This window comes from Triticum aestivum, chromosome 6D (genome assembly GCF_018294505.1).
Source record: "Triticum aestivum cultivar Chinese Spring chromosome 6D, IWGSC CS RefSeq v2.1, whole genome shotgun sequence".
NCBI lineage: Eukaryota > Viridiplantae > Streptophyta > Magnoliopsida > Poales > Poaceae > Triticum > Triticum aestivum.
In genome coordinates this window covers 440939308-440960536 of record NC_057811.1, presented here as the reverse complement: position 1 = coordinate 440960536, position 21229 = coordinate 440939308, and the positions used below count along the sequence as shown (strand labels likewise).

At 46.6% G+C, this 21229-nt stretch overlaps 1 protein-coding gene across 1 annotated transcript; it reads right to left on the bottom strand.

Moving 5' to 3' along the window:
* Positions 1–6118: 6118 nt before the first annotated feature.
* On the bottom strand, positions 6119–10037 carry LOC123141882 (WAT1-related protein At1g44800). The gene is made up of 4 exons (XM_044560951.1): positions 9762–10037; positions 7462–7524; positions 6708–7379; positions 6119–6587 (listed from the first exon to the last, which is right to left on the bottom strand). The coding sequence occupies exons 1-4, from the start codon at positions 9953–9955 to the stop codon at positions 6365–6367; spliced, it is 1152 nt and encodes a 383-aa protein (XP_044416886.1). The 5' UTR covers positions 9956–10037; the 3' UTR covers positions 6119–6364.
* Positions 10038–21229: the final 11192 nt, after the last annotated feature.

Below are 21229 nucleotides of genomic sequence, written 5' to 3'. Positions count from 1 at the left end.
ACAACAAGTACTAAGAGCATGATAGATAGCTAAATCACTCCTGCTGCTCTATCTCTCAGGTAAAATAGCATACAACATGTATAGCTCTCCTGATTCATCATATTGGAGCATGCAGATGAACCTGTCTCCTAATCGTGGGCTGCGCTTCTGATTGCTGCCCCCTAGTACTTCTCTGCGATCGTTAACAATTTTGCTCCAATCTTTCACTATTAAGCATTCATCGCTTTCAGAAATCATGAATGCACTCATGTGCACTGTAGGATATCTTGGCCGTAAGCTAACAATTGACATGCGACCTTTAGTCTCGATCCACTGAGGCACAACTGTCATCGGGAGTCCCTGTTGAAGAACATCGTATAGTAATTAATATACTTAGCAATGAAAGTTTAGCTTGAAAAATAATGTATGCAAAAGATGCACTGAGGACTAATAGTAAAAATCTTACCATCTTTCCTAAATACATGTGACCGTAGTTCAATACGATCACTATTGGTCGCACGTTTTGAGTACTAAGATTTTCAAATTCAGGAAAATGATTTCTCTTAACAGCATCAAGATCCTCAAGCCATGAAACATAATGACTTATCTCCTCGCAGTTTAGTTCAGCTCCGGGACAGTAGTAGGTCCTGTCTACCAAGCGCCGGACATGTTTGCTTGAATGGAAATAAGCTGTCAATAGAAATTAATTGTCAACTATTTTTGAATAAACAATATCAAAGACATAAATATGGTTGAGAAACTCACATAATGGTAGAACTGGAGGCGTCTGCACATCGACCCAGATGTCTCTATTACCTTCAATATCATCTTCCGGACGAATATCAAAGGTGATAACCATATCAGGCTCAAATGCATAAGCCTTGCATAGTGCTTGCCAAGTTTTGCATTCAAAATAGGTGTACGTGTCTGCATTGTATAATTTGACGTCGAAAGTATAACCAGCATGCTCGGTCTTCAGGTAAACTCTCTTTACCTCCATAGTTTCCATAGCACTGAAACCTATCTTATCCAAGACAAAAATTCTTGCATGGTAGGGGATGCACTAGTAGAATAGTGAAAATTTAAAATTATAAGTTGAAGCAAATGAAGCATATATAAGTCATGCTTAATTACGAAAAAATACTTGTCGTTGTGACTTACTATATCCACTTCGGAGGTCTCATCCAGCTTGATGTTGAAGCGTCTATCATCAACAAGAAAATTTCTGTCGCATAGGCCGCGCTGGTCTTCACAGAATTCGCACTTAATGAAATCTTTTTCGTCGTCAGACGACATTTCCTATGTTCATATAGGTGAAACATTAAACACTTACTAGTTCTATTAATTCAACTAATTCAACTACTTCTATTAGTTCAACTAGTTCTATTAATTCAACTAAGCATTTAATAAAAATAAACGTGTTCTATTAATTTTCTTACTAAAATAAAGTAGCTAGTTCCATATAGAAATATTTTAATTAGATCATCAAATCTCAGATATCTAAATTTTCTTACTAAAAATAAACTAGTTCTATTAATTTAACTAATTCAACTAAGAATTTACTAAAAATAAATAGTTCTATTAATTTTCTTACTAAAATATATAAAGTAGCTATATATACAGTAATATTTTAATTAGATCATCAAATCTCATATACCTAAATTTTCTTACTAAAAATAAACTAGTTCTACTAATTAAACTAGTTCAACTAAGCATTTACTAAAAATAAACTAGTTATATTAATTCAACTAGTTTAAATAATCTCATATACCTAAATTTTCTTACTAATTAAAAATAAACTTGTTCTATTAATTTTCATACTAAAAATAAACTAGTTATATTAATTCAACTAGTTCAAATCTCATATATATACCTAATTAATATCTAGCTAATTCATCTAAAATTGACATTAATATTTAACATCTTTTCCATATAATTCATCTAACATTAACATTCTAACATTCTTATCTACGTAATTTATCTAACATTAATCTAAACAACAGAAAACAGAAAATAAGTAAAAACAATATGTGTGTGTGTATGTGTGTGTGTATGTGTGTGTGTATGTGTGTGTGTGTGTATGAGCGGGGGGCGGCGGCATACGGGCGGCGGCGCGAGACGGCGATGCGACGGGGACGGCGCGACGACGAGCGGCAGGCCGGGGGCGGCGGCGCGATCGAGACGGCAACGTGGTACGGTGCGGCGGGGGCGACGGCGACGACGGGCGGTGAGGGCGACGGCGGGCGGTGAGGGCGACGGCGGTGACGGCGACGACGGGCGGCGGGGGCGGCGATGTCGCGCGAAGTAGTTGGAGAAGAAGTGGTGGTCGATGAAACTGAATTTTTCGTAAGTGCCATATATGTAGGAGGGGCCTTTAGTACCGGTTGGAGCCACCAACCGGTACTAAAGGCCAATTTTCGCCAGGCCAAGGGGCGGGAAACTGCCCCTTTAGTACCGGTTCGTGGCTCCAACGCAGAAGCGATGCGGGCAAGTTTAGTCCCACCTCGCTAGCCGAGGGGCGCCCGCACCAGTTTAAAAGCCCCGGCGCGGTTGCTGTCTCGAACTCCTCTCTATAGCAGGCTTCTGGGCCTAACTTTGGCGCGCTGCCCGTTGAGCCTGCTGGCCCTTATGGGCCTATATTTGCAAACCCTAGGGTTGGCAGGCCCAGTGGGCAGCGCCCCAACAATTTTTTATATAATTTTCTTCTATTTATTTTCGAGTAATTTTTTTTGCTGTATTTAGTTTCTTTGTGAATATAAAAAAAATTATATAGTTTTTTTCTTTTCTGCATTATTTATTTTCTTCTATTCATTGTGTAGTGATTTTCAATTTCACCGTCATTTAGTTGTCTAAACAAATCGGTAAATGACTGAAAAACAGCAAATGATGTCAGAACGTGTTTGAAATTGATGATGTCGCTTTGAATGATGCATACTGAACGCAAAAATAGGCTGGAGTTCAAATAAGTTTAAAAAACATTGAAGTGCCCGTGTAACAGATGAGTTCTCGTCCGAAACCCTGATAGTCCGAAAGAGATTGTCCAATTTGTACACGAGGTGCGTCCAGTTTTCGCCGTGACCCTCTCTACTCTTTTGCACATGCTATGCGAGCGAAATGATGATACCATGCCAAGTTCCAACATTTTCAGAGTTCATTTTGTAGTGATTTTCAATTTCACCGTCATTTAGGTCTCTAAACAAATCGGTAAATGACTGAAAAACAGCAAATGATGTCAGAACGTGTTGGAAATTGATGACGTCGCTTTGAATGATGCATACTGAACGCAAAAATAGGCTGGAGTTCAAATAAGTTTAAAAAACATTGAAGTGCCCGTGTAACAGATGAGTTCTCGTCTGAAACCCTTATACTCCAAAAGAGATTGTCCAGTTTGTACACGAGGTGCGTCCAGTTTTCGCCGTGACCCTCTCTACTCTTTTGCACATGCTATGCGGGCGACAAGATGATACCATGCCAAGTTCCAACATTTTCAGAGTTTATTTTGTAGTGATTTTCAATTTCACCGTCATTTAGCTCCCTAAACAAATCGTTAAATGACTAAAAAACAGCAAATGATGTCAGAACGTGTTGGAAATTGATGAAGTCGCTTTGAATGATGCATACTGAACGCAAAAATAGGTTGGAGTTCAAATAAGTTTAAAAAACATTGAAGTGCCCGTGTAACAGATGAGTTCTCGTCCGAAACCCTGATACTCCGAAAGAGATTGTCCAGTTTGTACACGAGGTGTGTCCAGTTTCGCCGTGACCCTCTCTACTCTTTTGCACATGCTATGCGGGCGAAATGATGATACCATGCCAAGTTCCAACATTTTCAGAGTTCATTTTGTAGTGATTTTCAATTTCACCGTCATTTAGCTCTCTAAACAAATCGGTAAATGACTGAAAAACAGCAAATGATGTCAGAACGTATTGGAAATTGATGACGTCGCTTTGAATGATGCATACTGAATGCAAAAATAGGCTGGAGTTCAAATGACTGAAAAACAGCAAATGATGTCAGAACGTGTTGGAAATTGATGACATCGTTTTGAATGGTGTGTACGGAACGCAAAAAAGTCTTGAGTTGTAATAAGTTTAAAAAAATGAAGTGCCCATGTAACAGATGAGTCCTCATTAGAAACCCTGATACTTCGAAAGAGATTGTCCAGTTTGTACACGAAGTGCGTCCAGTTTTTGCCGTAACACAAGAAGTTCGGAGTTGTAATAAGTTATTAATGATAAAAAAGAGGCACAATGCTCGTTAATTAGCTTCAAGCCTTTCGGAATAGTGCAAACTGCACTGCACATAGCTCCGTGCAGTCTACACTATTCCTCAAGGCTTAAAGCTAAGCAACGTGCAGATGAGCATTGCGCCTCTCCTTCATCGTCTCTGCACTCAGGGCTTATAAACCGCTCCTAGTGCCTCTCTCTTCGCGAGGTGGGACTAAAAAATAGCTTACTAAGAAACTATAGTACCGGTTCATGGCATGAACCGGTACTAAAGGTGCCCGTGGGGCCCCAGCCTAACCACAGCCTGACGCAGCATCATTAGTACCGGTTCGTGACACGAACCGGTACAAAAGGTTGCTCACGAACCGGTACTAATGATCTCCGCCCGCCTAGCCGTTGGAACCGGCACTAATGGACACATTAGTGCCGGCTCAAAATCAATCCGACACTAATGTCTTTTGGCGGATGGGGTTCACGTTAAACTAGACACCCCCCCCCCCCCGGTTCCAGGTTCTTTTGGGAAGGACCAGCAACAAAGCGGAAATACCACCTGGTCAAGTGGGCCGCCGTGTGTAGACCCAAAAAATTTGGAGGCTTGGGAATTACCAATTACAAGCTTATGAACGTTGCCTTGCTGACTAAATGGTGGTGGCGACTAGCCCATAGTGAATCGGGCCTATGGGAGGATCTGCTTCGGGAAAAGTACTTCTCGGCCGGGAACGTTTTCAACGCTAAGTCCTCGGGCTCGGCGTTCTGGAACGGGATTCAGGTGGTGCGCCCAGCGTTTTCGGTAGGGGCTCGTTTTGACGTAAATAACGGTATGTCCAAGCGGTTTTGGTTAGAAAAATGGCTTGCGGACAATCCTCTTTGGCAGGCCTTCCCACAACTATATAACGTGGCCACGAACATCAACATTCTGGTGGGTGATGCCTTGCGCACCTCACCACCGACGATCCATTTCTTGCGGCCCCTCTCGACGCAAGAAGCGGCTAGTTGGGACTTGCTGCAGGCCCAGATTGCTACCCGCCAACTCAGCTTGGGGGCCGATGAGGTATGTTGGGACTTGACAGCGTCTCATAAGTTCTCGGTCAAGTCCTTGTATAACAAACTGTCCGAGGGAAGCTCCTTAGACATATCTAGGGGGCTATGGAAGGCCGGGCTTCCACTCAAGATTAAGATTTTCCTCTGGCAAATGTTCAGAAATCGCCTCCCAACGGCTGATAATGTGGCCAAGCGCAATGGCCCCTCCAATGGATCATGTGTAGTGTGTGAGCTCCACGAGGACGTGAACCACGCGTTATTTCAATGTGCATTAGCTAAGTTCGCTTGGTGTGCCGTTAGGGACGTGTTCCACCAGAACTGGAACCCTAGGTCGGGGTCGGATCTATTGGCAGTTCTTCAAACTCAACAAGGGGCTAATGCTAGGGTGTTACGGCGATGCGTGGGGGAGTTGCTGTGGTCCCTAAGGACGATCCGGAATAAGATGACAATAGAATAAAAATTCCTTGTTCACCCGATTGATGCAATTTTCAAATGCCATCTTTTTCTTCAGATGTGGACACCGTTGGAAAAACAACGCGATGCTGAACTCATGAGGGCCACGATGGAGAAGATCAGTAGCAGTATCTCGCGGCTTCGGCACTCGGGTTTAGCTGGATGTTAACTCTTTTGGCATCGGTAGTGTTTTGGGATGGCAAGATGTCACACTTCAGTATGAATGAGGTCTCTGATATTTGAACTTGGTTATGTAATGATCGTGTGGCCTTGCGGTTTGGCCGAACTACGTTGGTGTGTAAGCTACTCAAACCTTGTGTTGCTGCCTATTGGCTTTATTAATTTAAAGACGGACGCGTCTAGTGTTTTCGTTCAAAAAAAAAACTTAGTAGTGACTACTGACAAGCAGCATCAGGTATAACCGTCACAGGGATAACCAGCACTTGCTTACTCTCACATAGTTACATGATAGGATCGTAGCTAGGGAGAAGCTGGCAGGAAGAAAATATAGAGAGAGAGAGAGAGAAAAAAAATCGTCTCCATGAATGATCGATCGATGGACCATGCACTACATGCACTACAAGGAAAAACGCTAGACATGCATATACTGGTCGATGAACGACTGGAGGACGTATAACACGTAACCACTCCAATCGATCCCTTGCTAATAGTGCCCATTGGTCGCGGGCGTCTCGACGTCGACATGGCCGCCGTTGCCGTTGCCGAGCTCGTGCTGCTTGCCGTGGCCGTGGCCGTTGGTCACCGAGGTTAAGGGCAGCTCGCCGGCGACCTTGACGGTCACGTCGGAGACTTGGCTGATGTCGTCCTTACTCTTGCCCCAGATGAGGAAGTACAGGCCTGCCACGATGATCACTGCACCAATCACACTGAAAGCAAAATTGAAATGATATTATTGGTAGTCCTATATATGGAATAATGTTGCACTAGCTAGTGCATGTAGATCCTCGACCATTTTGATATGGTGGAAGCACTATCGTAGTACGTACCTTCCGAGAGTGATCTCCTCCTTTAGAATGATGGAGCCCATGACTGCGGTAATGATCATGCAGAGCGGGTTGAATGCCGTGACGAACACTGGGCCCCTTTGCCTCGACACGACGCCCTGCAAGTAGTAGGCCACGCCGGAGCACACTATGCCGGCGTAGACCACGGTCAAGAGGCGGTTATCGAAGCCGATAACCCAGGCCTGTGTGTTGGCGCGCTCAGCGACGAGGGCGACGGCGGCGCTCATCAGCGAGCCCATGCCGCAGATGAGCGCCGTGACGGAGAGCTCCGCCGGGTAGCTCCGCAGCGTGCTGGACTGGAGAATGAAGAAGCACGACCAGACCATGCAGGAGCCGATGAGCATCATGGTCCCTTTCAGCCAGTCCCGCGGGGCGACGGCGCCAACGGCGGCAGTGGCGTCGTGCTGTCCCTTGGTCCACGGGAACTGCATGGCGGGGCCGTGGTAAAGCATCATCAGCACGGCGCCGGCCACCGTGAGGACCGTGCCAGCGATCTTGGCCTGGCTGTGCAGGCTGCGCAGCCGCACCTTCTCCATGCGCAGGATGAGGGCCAGCAAGAAGGTGATGGCCGGGAGGGTGTTGAGGAGCGCCGTCGCGAATCCCGCCGAGGTCAGCTTCGCGCCCAAGAAGTAGAGGTTCTGGTCAATCACGGGCCTGAGAGACCCATGCAACACAGCACATCAGTATCGGTCAGTAATCAAGAAAGAGTTCAGTGTAGTTAACAGTACGGACGTACTCGAGGATTGCGAGCCCCATGATCTTGAGGACGATGCTGGTTGTCATCTTTGGCCTCCGTCCCCTGCACATGTTATACGTAGGTTGGAGCAAAATACACAATTAGGTAGTGTTCTGTTCTCTCATGAATAATGATCTACGTAAATATGAATCGAAATGAACTCGTATACAGTCTTGCTAAGTGTCGGTCGACTAAGAATTTGTTAAGTCTCAGTCGATGCTACATCCATAAGATTTTACATTGCGATCCGTGCAAAAATTTCTTTTTAATTTTATCTATATCTTCTTGCATGTTATATCACTTGACTTAGACTTGATTAAATCTCAGTCGACTGAGACCTAACCACACCCACTCGTATAATATACTTTAAAGTCTATGGGTGCATGTAACTCTATGGATGAACGGTGCATAAGCTTCTGGTTGACATGTGGGGTCTGGTGGTTCCATGCATGGTAGGTCCTCCACCAGTGGCCAATCAGGTCACACTGCCTAGTGGAGGTCGTCCAGGTGCGTTTACACGTACGTAAACACACATACCGCACACATGCCGGTTAGCTAGCTACATGCACCTGCTTATGTGTCATTTTCTACTTCTGCTAATTAATGCACTCTGATATTCTGATTGATCCATATCCATATACAAATGACGATTTAACGCCTGACAAGGAAATCCCGGAAAGGTAGCTCTGCGGGTACAAAATAGAATAAGGTATCAAGATGTGCACCTACACTTTACTGGATTAGGATCCACGAGTGCAGCTTGCACCATCTAAATGAGACAAACATACCCCTCACAGAAAATTCTAAATGAGACAAACATGATAATATATGAACCGAGCGAATTGTACGTGTATGTTGATCGATCGTGGGGGTGCACGTTTGGCAAGTTGGCGTTGTTAATTTTCCTGATCTTCCTTTCCTACTAGTAAATCGATCCGTTTGTTCAGTTGTCCCTAGTTAGCTCCTCGAAAGTTTGTATAACTAATTAAAAGCGAATGCTAGAGTGTGGGAGCATCGGTCAGAATAGTGGCAGCTAACTGAACATCCATGCGTGCTTCTGCAAGTTGTGATGTACTCCCTCAGCTCACAAATATAAGATGTTTTAAATATTTTAATATAAACTACGTACAGACTGAAATGAGTGACTAAACACACTAAGATGTGATTATATACATCCGTTTTTTTTTAAAAGTTAGAACATCTTATATTTGTGAACGAAGGGAGTAAGTTTTTGGTAAAACATGAAGCGCTCATGCATGTGCGAACTAATTAATTAATGATCTATCTCTAGTCCTCTACTTCCATAGTAACTCATGACAATATAAACAATCGGGCCCTTGCTTGGATGGTTAATGAGATCATTATTGTACTATGAGCTAATTAAGACAACTCGTATATATTGTGTTTCATATCTTGTAATGGTTCGGTAATGGTTGCATTTGTTTTGTATTCTGCTTAATAATTAATAAAAATGGTTGTGTGCCTTGCAATGATGTAGAGACCGAAGGTTGCAACCTCCTTTTCTATAGAGAAAAATCTCGTATTGTGTTGTGATCCACGAGTGCAGCTTGCACCATCTAAATGAGACAAAAATGAGATCAAATTGTACGTGTGTGTTTGCTCGATCGTGGGGGTGCACGTTTGGCAAGTTAGCCTTGTTAATTTTCCTGATCTTCCTTTACTATATTCGTCCATTTGTTCTATTGTCCTTGGCTCCTGGAAACTTTGTCTAACTAACTAAAAGCAAAAGCCAGAGTGTATGGGAGCATCGGCCAGAATAATGCTGGCAGCTAACTGGACATCCATGCATGCTTGTGTAAGTTGTGCTGTACATTTTTGGTAGAACTTGAAGCGCTCATTTATGTTGGAACCATCTACTCTAACTAATTAATGATCTATCTCTAGTCCTCGACTTTCATGGTAGCTCATGACAATATAAACAACCGAGCCCTCGCTTAGATGGTTAATGAGATGATTTTACTCTGAGTTAATTAAGATCATTACATCTCGTATTGTGTGGTGAACTGGTGACTTTGCCGTTTGACGTAGAGACTCATCTGCTGAAGTGTACGTGTTGATCTTGATCCTCTGCCGGATGTTTTTCGAAGGAAAAATAGGCAACATACTGACTAATATGCATGCCATCCGCATGATGCGTGTGCATGCGAGCGAGCCCATGATGCAATACCTACTACACGACGATGTACGGACAAGAGAGTGGCGCCTGTGTCCGAGAGCGTCGTGTGTGTGAAAGAGAGTAGTTAGTCGATGCATGGATGAATGGAACTAGGTAGAGTTACCTCTCGAAGTAGAGGGCGAAGGGCGTCATGACGGCGGTGGCGACGAGGTTACGGTAGACGACGAGGACGAAGTGGCTCATCCCGGCCTTGAGGGACGCCACGGCGATGATGTACATCCCGGCGAACCCCACCTGCAGCAGCACCATCGCCAGGTATGGCTTCACATCGGTCAGAACTTTCCACCCCATGCCCATACTTCTATCTCTCTCCTCCGGCTAGCTACTTCTCTCTCACTCAGTAGCCCGAGCTCGATGTGACTCACGCAAGCAATGGCCAATGGCTGTGATTTGGCGATGAGCTCACAGGGAAACCGGCTCCTTTATATAGACGCGCTCCACCGACACTGTGCGGCCAACGGTACATGTAGGGTTCAGAAGCAGGATGAAAAGCGTAGTGTGGCTCATCGGTGGATCCGAGTCATGGATCCGCCTGCCACATCATGCCCTTTGCGTCCCAGCGCTAGCTTAGCTAATAAGATTTAGCCGCAATACTATGCTACACGAGTGAATGATATTATTCCCGGAAAAATAAAAAGTGAATGTTAATCATTATCGCCGTAAACAAGTCATAAAATTAAAAGTGTTTATGTGGTTTGTCCATAAACAAGTCATTCTAACTAAGGACAATTTAGCAAAGCATAACTGGACAGGATCTCGAAGATGTAGCTCATGCGATAATGATAAATCTACCAAACACCTCTTTCTTGATGATGTAAGAGTATCTGTGCCCGCTCAGCCCCGCGTCGCCCCCTGCTCAGGCGACTCGGGTGGCACCCCAACCCTAGCCGCCGCAAGGGCCTAAATCATCTTCCTCCCTTCCTTCCGCCGTGGCCGGAGGACGCCGCCGGCCTATGCCCGGAGGCCGACGGCGGTGGCGGGGGTCCTTCCTCTCTCCCGCGTCTCAGGGGTGGCGGGGCCCCAACGCGCGTGGAGGTGCGGCCGATCTAGAAGCGGCGGCGATGGCTTCGATGACGACAGTGGTGGTCGGCCCTGCCTCGAGCCACGGGCGGCTGCCTGCGGCGACTGGCCTGGATCCAGCGACGGCCTCGAGGGTTTGGTGGACTGCTCGACGGCACCTCTGGCAGATCTATTCTGGCCGGTGTAGCCAGCGGTGGTAGTCATCTTCTTTGTCGGAGGTGGCCGGCCAGAGGCTGGGTGGTCGGATCTCGAGATCCATTATCTAGTCCCGGCTGCGAGTTGGGGAGACATGGTTGCCGGTGAAAACCGAGCCGACGGCAGGCGATGGCGGCGATCTACGCCGTTATCTTGATGAAGGAATCATCGTGTAACTACTGTCGACCCACTCGTGCTGCTCCGGGGAAAACCCCAGGATCTGGTGTTCCAGATCGGACGATGGCGGCAATGCGGTGTCGTTTCTCTCTTGGGAGCATTGTTTGTGGAGCAGCGCTGGAAGTCAGAGGCAGGAGGTGGAGCAGCTTCGTCTTGCACGGAGCTTGGGTGAACATGTAAGTCATGCCTGACCGACAGGTGCTACGCTTTGTCATGCCTGGTCGGCAGGTGCTACGCACGACAGATCTTCCAAAGACTTCAAGTTGTGTCGGCTGGTGGTACTTGGTGGCATGGTGCTGAGGTGTACCGGTGGCGACCGCGATGTGCTCGGTTGTTCGCACGCAGGGAGGTGGTGCCGTGGTGGCGTCAACGACAGCTAGACCGAGCAAGGCTGGTGCGTCAGTACAACTCTGAAGATGGAGCCGTGGCAGTTGGTGGCTGTGGCCTCTGAGAGTGCGCCGGACCGGTGTGTGTGCCCTGTTGGGGAACGTAGCATGCAATTTCAAAAAAATTCCTACAATCACGCAAGATCTATCTAGGAGATGCATTGCAACGATAGGGGGAGAGTGAGTCCACGTACCCTCGTAGATCAAAAGCGGAAGCATTAGATTAACGCGGTTGATGTAGTCGAACGTCTTCACGATCCAACCGATCCAAGTACCGAACGTATGGCACCTCCGTGTTTAGCACATGTTCAGCTCGATAACGTCCCTCGAACTCTTGATCCAGCAGAGGGTCGAGGGAGAGTTCCGTCAGCACGACGGTGTGGTGACGGTGATGGTGATGTGATCCGCGCAGGACTTCGCCTAAGCACTACGACGCTATGACCGGAGGCGTAAACTGTGGAGGGGGGCACCGCACACGGCTAAGAGAACTATTGATATGTCTTTGGGGTTCCCCCCGCCTCCGTATATAAAGGAGGAGAGGAGGAGGCGGCCGGCCTAGAGGGGGCGGGCCAAGGAGGGAGTCCTACTAGGACTCCACTCCTAGTAGGATTCGCCCCCCCCCTTCCTTACAACGGAGAGGGGAAAGGGGAAAGAGGGGAGAGGGAGAGGAAAGGGGGGGCCGCGCCCCCACCCCTTGTCCAATTCGGATTGGGCAGGGGGGAGGCGCGCACCACCTCATGTGGCCTTCCTCCCTCTCTCCAATATGGCCCATGAGGGCAATTAACTTTCCCGAGGGGTCGGTAACCTCTCGGTACTCTGAAAAATCCCCGAACCTCTTCGGAACCATTCCGGTGTCCGTATATAACCATCCAATATATGAATCTTTACCTCTCGACCATTTTGAGACTCCTCGGCATGTCTGTGATCTCATCCGGGACTCCAAACAAACTTTGGTCACCAAAACACATAACTCATAATACAAATCGTCATCGAACGTTAAGCGTACGGACCCTACGGGTTCGAGAACTATGTAGACATGATCGAGACACATCTTCGGTCAATAACCAATAGCGGAACCTGGATGCTCATATTGGTTCCTACATATTCTACGAAGATCTTTATCGGTCAAACCGCATAACAACATACGTCATTCCCTGTGTCATCAGTATGTTACTTGCCCGAGATTCAATCGTCGGTATCCTCATACACTAGTAGGAAAAGGGGCTTTTACCCCGGTTTGTAAGGGTCTTTTGTCCCGGTTCTCGAACCGGGACTAAAGGGTCGTTACTAAAGCCCTAACCCTTTAGTCCCGGTTCTTACACGAACCGGGACAGAAGGTCCTCCACGTGGCCGCTGCTGCCAGCCCAGGCAGGGGGGCCTTTGGTCCCGGTTGGTGACACCAACCGGGACCAATAGGCAGGGCCTTTTGTCCCGGTTGGTGTCACCAACCGGGACCAATAGGCATCCACGCGTCAGCAGCTGGCAGGAGCTGAGGTTTTTGTTTTTTTTGAAAGGGGGTGGTTTAGGGGTTTTGGGGGGTTAATTTAGGTGTTTCATATATTGTGTTAGCTAGCTAATTAATAGAGAGAAGTGTCCTCTCTTATCTCCGTGCTTGGTCGACGCTACGTACTATATACGTATGGAGAGGAGTAGACACGCTAGCTAGTAATCAAATGAAGGAAACAGAAGATCGTCATGAACATATGCATACAGAGAGAAGTGATATCGACCACCTCTCCTTCTCCGAGATATTGGTCGAACAACAAGTTCTCGTATATCTATCCGACACTACCGGCTACATATATACAATAATTATCTCTTACAATACAATCTCCTAATTAAATTGTAGGAACACAGGGTCCACATAGTATTCTCCGTTTTCAGCGATCACGTGGTCAAGGAAGAATGCCGCCAATTCCTCTTGAATTCCTCGCATACGATCTGGTGCTAGGAGTTCATCCCGCTTCCGAAACATCTAATTTGAAGAAGGGGGTCAATACATATATATATGAATAAATGAAACTCAACACAAATGATGGTAATAAAATAAAATTGTGAATATTATTGCTTACGCACTTCATATTGTTCTTCAGTGTAGCCCCGCTCACAGGTCGTGTAGCGGATGGACTCGCAAACGTAGTATCCACAGTAATTATTCCCGGGTTCCTGCCACAACCACTTTACAAGAAATAGAGGTCAATCAAACTGATAAGCAAGCATGCTAAATGGTATTGATGAAACTAGCGCTTGAATCACTAGGAGATGCGCGGAACATGCTACTATAGTACTTACTTTCGGGTGATTAAATTGCAGCTTCTTCGGCAGTCCCGGAGCTTTTGTGGTGAATTTTCTCCAAACCCTGCCAGACAAAGAAAACAATTACTTGATATCAGGAAATGAACAAAGTTGCTGATATGGTGGATAATGATCGATTTAACTTACTTCTCGAGCATTTGAGTCATGTTCGCATAGTCCTGGGGATCTTTTCGTCTCGAGTCTAAGACGGTTACTACTCCCTGCTCAAGCTTAATCTCTAGGAGAATATAGTGGAAGCTGCGCATGCATGCATAAGTCATCAATTACATTACCATAACCTGGACTAATAAGGGAAACCGAATATGCACAAGACAGTAACACTCACTTGAAGTTGTAAGGAAAGAGTATTATATCTTTGTTTTGATTTAATACCAACGATTGTAGCAAGTTGGCCTCGGCTTCTTTGGGATGTTTTTCAACCGTATATGCATCTATGAGATTTGTGTTAATGAACCCAATATCACCGATTTGTCTTTTCTTCAATTCGGCGATCTTCAATCTGCATAATATAGTGAGGATAATTATAAATACATGCAATGAAAGAGCTGACCTATATAGAGAGACTTAATGACAGAAGTAGTACTACTTACAGACAGTAGCAAGTGATCGTTGTTTTATCGAGGGCCTTTTGATTGTAAAACTGGAAGAAATCCTCAAATGGAACATTCAGCAGATCAATTCCAACGAGGTCATGCTCCGGTTTAACTCTCAGCGTCAAAGTATTCATCCCATCAGACTCTCTGCAGGTTTTCATGTACCAATCATGTAGTCTTCGCATCATCGTTGTTAGAGATCTTTCATCTTTGACGAGAGGCTTCCCGTAATGGTATTTGTGTTCGTCCACCTCCATGATTTCATAATGTACATCGTCGGGCAGGTAATCTCCAAGATTGCTATAACCGGGCACCATACTCGGATCATTAGCGACGATGTCTTTTGACACCTTGAGCGGGGGGCACGATTGGTTCGCTTGTTCGCCGAGCTGGGCAATTTTTTTCCCAGCTCGTCGTTCTTTTAACCTTTGATCACTGACAGTACTTCCCGACCGCTCCGCTTCGGCATATGTCTTTGCAAGAATGCGCTCATAGTTGCCTCTCGGCGGAGACTTTGGTGGTTTTGTCAGGGCAGCCAGAGTGCGCTTTGCTTTCACCGGATCTACCTTCTCCTCCGGAGGTGGATGTTTCTTTGCTTTCACCCCTTCAAAGAAGTTTGTCACTTCGGCTCGCACGATCTTCCTGGTTTCCTCCTCGGTCCTCTCGTATGGTAACTTCTCTGGAGTCTTCAGAGAAGGACCGAATCTGTATTGCCTCCCGCCTCTGGCAGCTGTACTGCTAGACGCCGGCAGAGCAGACGGAGCGGCTGCGGCTGTCTTCTTTCCTTGCTTACGAGGCGGAGGAGAAGGACTACGACGCGCCGGAGCAGCCGCAGCGGCGGCGGGTCTCTTCCGCCCTTGCTGACGAGGCGGAGAAGGAGGAGGCTGGCTGCTCTGGCGCGCCGGCGCTGGCGGAGAAGGAGGCGGAGTGCCGCCACGCGCCGGAGAAGGAGGCTGAGTGCCCTGATCACTCGCCGGAGGAGGAGGCGGAGGAGGAGGCGGAGTGCCCTTACTCGCCGGAGCCGTCCAGTTCGGAAGCTTGATGAGCTCCTTCCGCCATAGGCATGGAGTCTTCAGAGCAGAACCCAGCCGAGTCTCCCCTTCACCGGTAGGGTGGTCAAGCTGGAGCTCCTCAAATCCCTCCGTTATTTCATCCACCATCACCCTAGCATATCCTTCTGGAATCGGCCGGCAGTGGTAGGTTGCGCCGGGTTCAGGAGGTAAAACAGAGCCAACAGCCGCCTTGACTTTGAAGTTCTGCCATTCCGCCATAAGGTGGCAATGTTGAGACTCCGTGATAGCATCCACGGGGTAGCTAGCAGGAGCCGCATGCTCCAGCTGAAGCAGCTCGGTGGAAGCCACGCTGCTTCTCCGCTGAGATGGCGGTGTAGCTTCGGGGGCAGTTTCGGCATGTCGATTGCCGTCTCGTTCCTCTAGCGCTTGAACCCTTTCGTGCAGCTTCTGAATTTGGATCTGCTCCACTTTTTTCCTCCTCTCCTGGCTTTTGTAACCGCCCGCGTCCGGAAAACCAGCCTTCCACGGAACGGAGCCTGGCGTGCCTCGTGTCCGTCCAGGGTGCTCAGGATTCCCGAGGGCCATTGTGAGCTCGTCGTTCTCTCTGTCTGGAACGAACGTCCCTTCCTGCGCTGCATCGATATATTGCTGAATCTTCTTGACTGGTATTCTCAAAAGCTCGTTCGTCCAAACGCACCTCCCTGATACAGGGTCCAAGGTTCCGCCAGCCCCGAAGAACCAAGTCCGGCAACGGTCTGTCCAGTTCATTGTCTGTGGTTCGATCCCTTTTTCAAGCAGATCATTCTCAGCCTTGGCCCACTTAGGTCGGGCTTTGAGGTAGCCACCTGACCCCGTGCGATGGTGAAGCTTCTTCTTCGCAGCATTCTTCTTGTTTGTCGCTGACATCTTCTTACTCTTTTCCGATGTCTTGTGGGCCACAAATGCGGGCCAGTGATCTCTGATCTTCTCATACCGGCCGATGAATTCTGGTGTCTCTTCTTTGTCGACAAACGTTTTCAGCTCATTCTTCCACCTCCTGAATAGGTCTGCCATCTTCTTAAGAGCATGAGACTTGATTAATTGCTCTATAACTGGCTTCTCCGGATCCTCCTCTGGCGGTAGGGTGAAATTTGCCTTCAGCTCAGTCCAAAGATCATCTTTCTGCATATCATTGACATAAGACACCTCAGGGTCTTCCTTCTTAGGCTTATACCATTGGTGGATGCTGATCGGGATCTTGTCCCTAACTAGAACCCCGCACTGAGCAGCAAATGCATCCTTTGTCCGGATGGGTTCAATCGGTTGGCCGTCGCGCGCGATTGCTGTGATCTCAAACCTTTCATCCGAGCGCAACTTTCTCTTCGGGCCTCGTCTCTTTACCGCAGTTGTGCTCGATCCGGAGGGCTAGAAAAAAGAAGAAAGACGAGTGTTAATTAATATGTGTACATACCAAAACAATGAATGCATCAATTAGCTAGTCAGCACAGGCTTAACTAATATATTTACCTGGCCGGACTCTGTTCGGTCACCGGAGCCGTCACCACGGGCTCCTTCTTGCACCAGCATTGGGTCACCGGAGCCATCATAATCATGTCTTTCCTCCTCCACTCTTCGATCACCGTAGCCTGCTTCTTCACCCTGTTCTTCCAGACCATCATTGTCGTTAAGATACGACAAGATATCACCTCCGGCTAAGATTATGTCCCCCAACACCTCTTCTGCTTGCTCGTCTCGTCCGTGCTCCATTGTTTCTGCAAATATTACAACATGGCAATTATTACACAAACATGACAGCAGGTGGATATATTAGTGCAAACGTAGACCTAGCTTATTCCGGGTTTGGGGTGGCCTAGGCAACGCTTCAAGGGTAGGGGCGCGGCGGGAGGGGGTAGGAGACCGACATCGTTTTTTTCTAGGGTTTGGGTGTCCTCGAGAGTTTTGGTCGAGCGAGAGGGCCGGGGGGTGCTCCCGTGGTATAAGTTATCACGGTCGAGAGGGGGTATAAATATCGACCGTCCATCATGTCGAAGTTATCTGGGAGGGAGTTATATATATCGACAACGACGACATACATACATGGGAAAATAATGTTATCGGGGAGGGGGTATATCGACCCCCCCCCACGTGTTGAAGTTATCGGGAGGGGGTTATATCGACAACGACGACATACGTACATGGGAAAATAATATTATCGGCGGGGAGGGGGTATATCGACCCCCCTCGTGTTGAAGTTATCGGGAGAGGGGTATATCGACGACGACAGACCCGATAAAACATAAGAAAACGAAGAAGAAATAAAAAGAGGAGAAGAAGAAAAGGAATAGAGGAGAAGATCGAAGAAAAAAAGAAGAAAAAAAAGAGGAGAAGAAAGGAATAGAGGAGAGAAGAAGAAAAAATAGAATTTTTCTATTTTTTCTTCTTCTCTTCTATTCCTTTCTTCTTCTCCTCTTCTTTTCTTCTTTTTTCCTCTTCTTATTTATTTCTCCTCTTCTTCCTCTCCTCTTCTTCTCCTTTCTTCCTCTTCTTATTTTCCTTTTTATATGAACATATCATCATATATATGAACATACATTTTCTTTGCATATGCATATGAACATACATTTTCTTTGCATATGCATATGAACATACATACATACATTTTTCTTTCATATGAACATACATACATACATTTTCTTTGCATATGACCATACATACATTTTTCTTTGCATATGACCATTCATACATTTTCTTTGCATATAAACATACATACATACATATAAACATAACATACATACACAAAAAATTCTAAAAATCTGCCTAAAAAATTCTAAAAATCTGCCTAAAAAATTATATGAAAAAAAGCATACATCATCCATCCATCCATATAATGAACATATACATCATCCATCCATCCATATAATCAACATATGCATATGAAAAAAAAAAATTATATGAAGAGGATCGAGGGGACAGGGAGGAAAGGGGGTCGCCGGAGCCGGACCGAACGGGGAGGAGGGGCGGCGTCGAGGCAGGGGCGGCAGTGGGGGCGGGCGCCGGCGACGACGACAATGGTGGGGGCGGGCCGGGGCGCAGGGGCGCGGCCGTGCGTGCTCGGGGACGGGGCAGGGGCACGGGGCGGCGGCCGGCGTGGGCTCGGGCGCGGGGCAGGGGCACGGGGAGACGGGGATGGCGGCCGGCGGCGGCGACGGCGACGAGGAGCGCGCGAGCGATTTGGGCAGCCTGGCGGCGGGGGCAACTGGCTAGGGAGGCGAGGGAGATGTGAAATTTTCACAAGTCCTGGTTATATAGCAAGGGCATTGGTCCCGGTTCGTGGCACCAACCGGGACCAATGCCACCCTTTAGTCCCGGTTGGTGCCACCAACCGGGACCAAAGGTCCCTTTTCAGCAGCCCAAAGGGCGGGAACCGTGGGCCTTTGGTCCCGGTTGGTGGCACCAACCGGGACTAAAGGGTGGCATTGGTCCCGGTTGGTGCCACGAACCGGGACCAAAGGGCCTTGCACAGCGGCGTGGTGGTGGGAGTTTAGTCCCACCTCGCTAGCTGAGAGAGAGCCGCACCTGTTTATAAGGTGCGGTGCGCCTGAGCTCTCGAGCTCCTCTCTAAAGCAGGCTTTCGGGCCTAACCTCTCTGTACATGCCTGTGGGCCTACTGGGCCTTCTGCGGGCCTGAATCCTGGCCCATGGATGGGTTTCTAGTCGTATTCAGGCCGTGGTGGCCCAGTAGGTGGCATAATTTTTATTTTTTGCCTGTTTTTTTGTTTTCTTTTTTGCTTTATTTATTTTGTTTTGTTTCTACTTACAACAAAAAACTTATTTATTTTATTTTATTTTGTTTCTAATTACTTATTTATTTTACTTTACGATAATTCTTTTTGCTATTAAAGTTTCTATCAAAAAAAGTTCTTTATGAAAATTCTTTTTGCTGTATTTAGTTTTTTTGTTTTCTTTTTTGCTATATTTATTTTGTTTTGTTTCTACTTACAACAAAAAACTTATTTATTTTATTTTATTTTGTTTCTAATTACTTATTTATTTTACTTTATGATAATTCTTTTTGCTATTAAAGTTTCTATCAAAAAAAGTTCTTTATGAAAATTCTTTTTGCTTTTAATGATTTTGAACAGAAAATACTTCGATAATTTTAGTTGCATCAATTTTATATGATTTTAGTTTCAATAATAATAGAGGTTTCTTATAATGTTTTGAACAGAAAATACTTTGTTAATTTTAGTTTCATAAATTTTATTAAAGTTTATTTTATTTTGTCGGAACACAAGAAGTCCGGAGTTGTAATAAGTTATTAAAAATAAAAAAGAGGCGCAATGCTCGTTGATTTGCTTCAAGCCTTTCGGAATAGTGTAGACTGCACTGCACATAGCTCGATGCAGTCTACCTTATTCCTCAAGGCTTGAAGCTAAGCAACGTGAGCATTGCGCCTCTTCTTCATCGTCTCTGCACTCAGGGCTTATAAACCGCTCCTAGTGCCTCTCAGCTAGCGAGGTGGGACTAAAAAACTGCTTAGTAAGAAACTCTAGTACCGGTTCGTGCCACGAACAGGTACTAAAGGTGCTCGTGGGGCCACAGCCTCATTAGTACCGGTTCGTGGCACCAACAGGGACCAAAGGGTGGAATTGGTCCCGGTTCGTGCCACCAACCGGGACCAATGGCCTTGCACAGCGGCGTGGTGGTGAGTTTAGTCCCACCTCGCTAGCTAAGAGAGAGCCGCACCTGTTTATAAGGTGCGGTGCGCCTGAGCTGTCGAGCTCCTCTCTAAAGCAGGCTTACGGGCCTAACCTCTCTGTACATGCCTGTGGGCCTACTGGGCCTTCTGCGGGCCTGAATCCTGGCCCATGGATGGGTTTCTAATCGTATTCAGGCCGTGGTGGCCCAGTAGGTGGCATAATTTTTAATTTTTGGCCTGTTATTTTTCATGCATTTACTAATTATTTTGAGCTATAAGACCCTAAAATTGAAAAGCATTTCAAATGAACTCTGAAAAGGTTGAAAGTTGGCATGGTATCATCATTTCATCCACATAGCATGTGCAAGAAAGTTGAGAGGGTTACGGCAAAAACTAGATGCACTTCTTGTACAAAACGGACAATGGTATCATACTCGTCTATTACAAAGTTGGCATGGTATCATCATAATAGTTGCGGGAGAAAGTCTTCACTTTTTCTTCGCTTGTGTCATTTGCTTATTGCGCCGTAACCATGGATAATCTTCATCGTTTATCAGGATGCTTGGGTCAGCCTTGACTTTGAAGGGAGGAATTTCATGAAACTTTTCATAATCTTCAGACATGTCTGTCTTGCCCTCCACTCCCACAATGTCCCTTTTTCCTGAAAGAACTATGTGGCGCTTTGGCTCATCGTATGATGTATTCGCTTCCTTATCTTTTCTTTTCCTCGGTCTGGTAGACATGTCCTTCACATAGATAACCTGTGCCACATCATTGGCTAGGACGAACGGTTCGTCAGTGTACCCAAGATTGTTCAGATCCACTGTTGTCATTCCGTACTGTGGGTCTACCTGTACCCCGCCTCCTGACAGATTGACCCATTTGCACTTAAACAAAGGGACCTTAAAATCATGTCCGTAGTCAAGTTCCCATATGTCCATTATGTAACCATAATATGTGTCCTTTCCCCTCTCGGTTGCTGCATCAAAGCGGACACCGCTGTTTTGGTTGGTGCTCTTTTGATCTTGGGCGATCGTGTAAAATGTATTCCCATTTATCTCGTATCCTTTGTAAGTCAATACAGTCGAAGATGGTCCCCTGGACAACGAGTACAACTCATCACAAACAGTGGTGTCACCTCTGAGACGTGTTTCCAACCAACTGCTGAAAGTCCTGATGTGTTCACATGTAAT

Coding starts and splice junctions, on each gene's coding strand:
- LOC123141882 (XM_044560951.1), bottom strand. CDS start 9,955: ATGGGCATGGGGTGGAAAGTTCTGACCGATGTGAAGCCATACCTGGCG. Junction 7,380..7,461: donor ATGGGGCTCGCAATCCTCGA/GTACGTCCGTAC, acceptor TGGGTCTCTCAG/GCCCGTGATTGACCAGAACC. Junction 6,588..6,707: donor GAGGAGATCACTCTCGGAAG/GTACGTACTACG, acceptor TTTTGCTTTCAG/TGTGATTGGTGCAGTGATCA.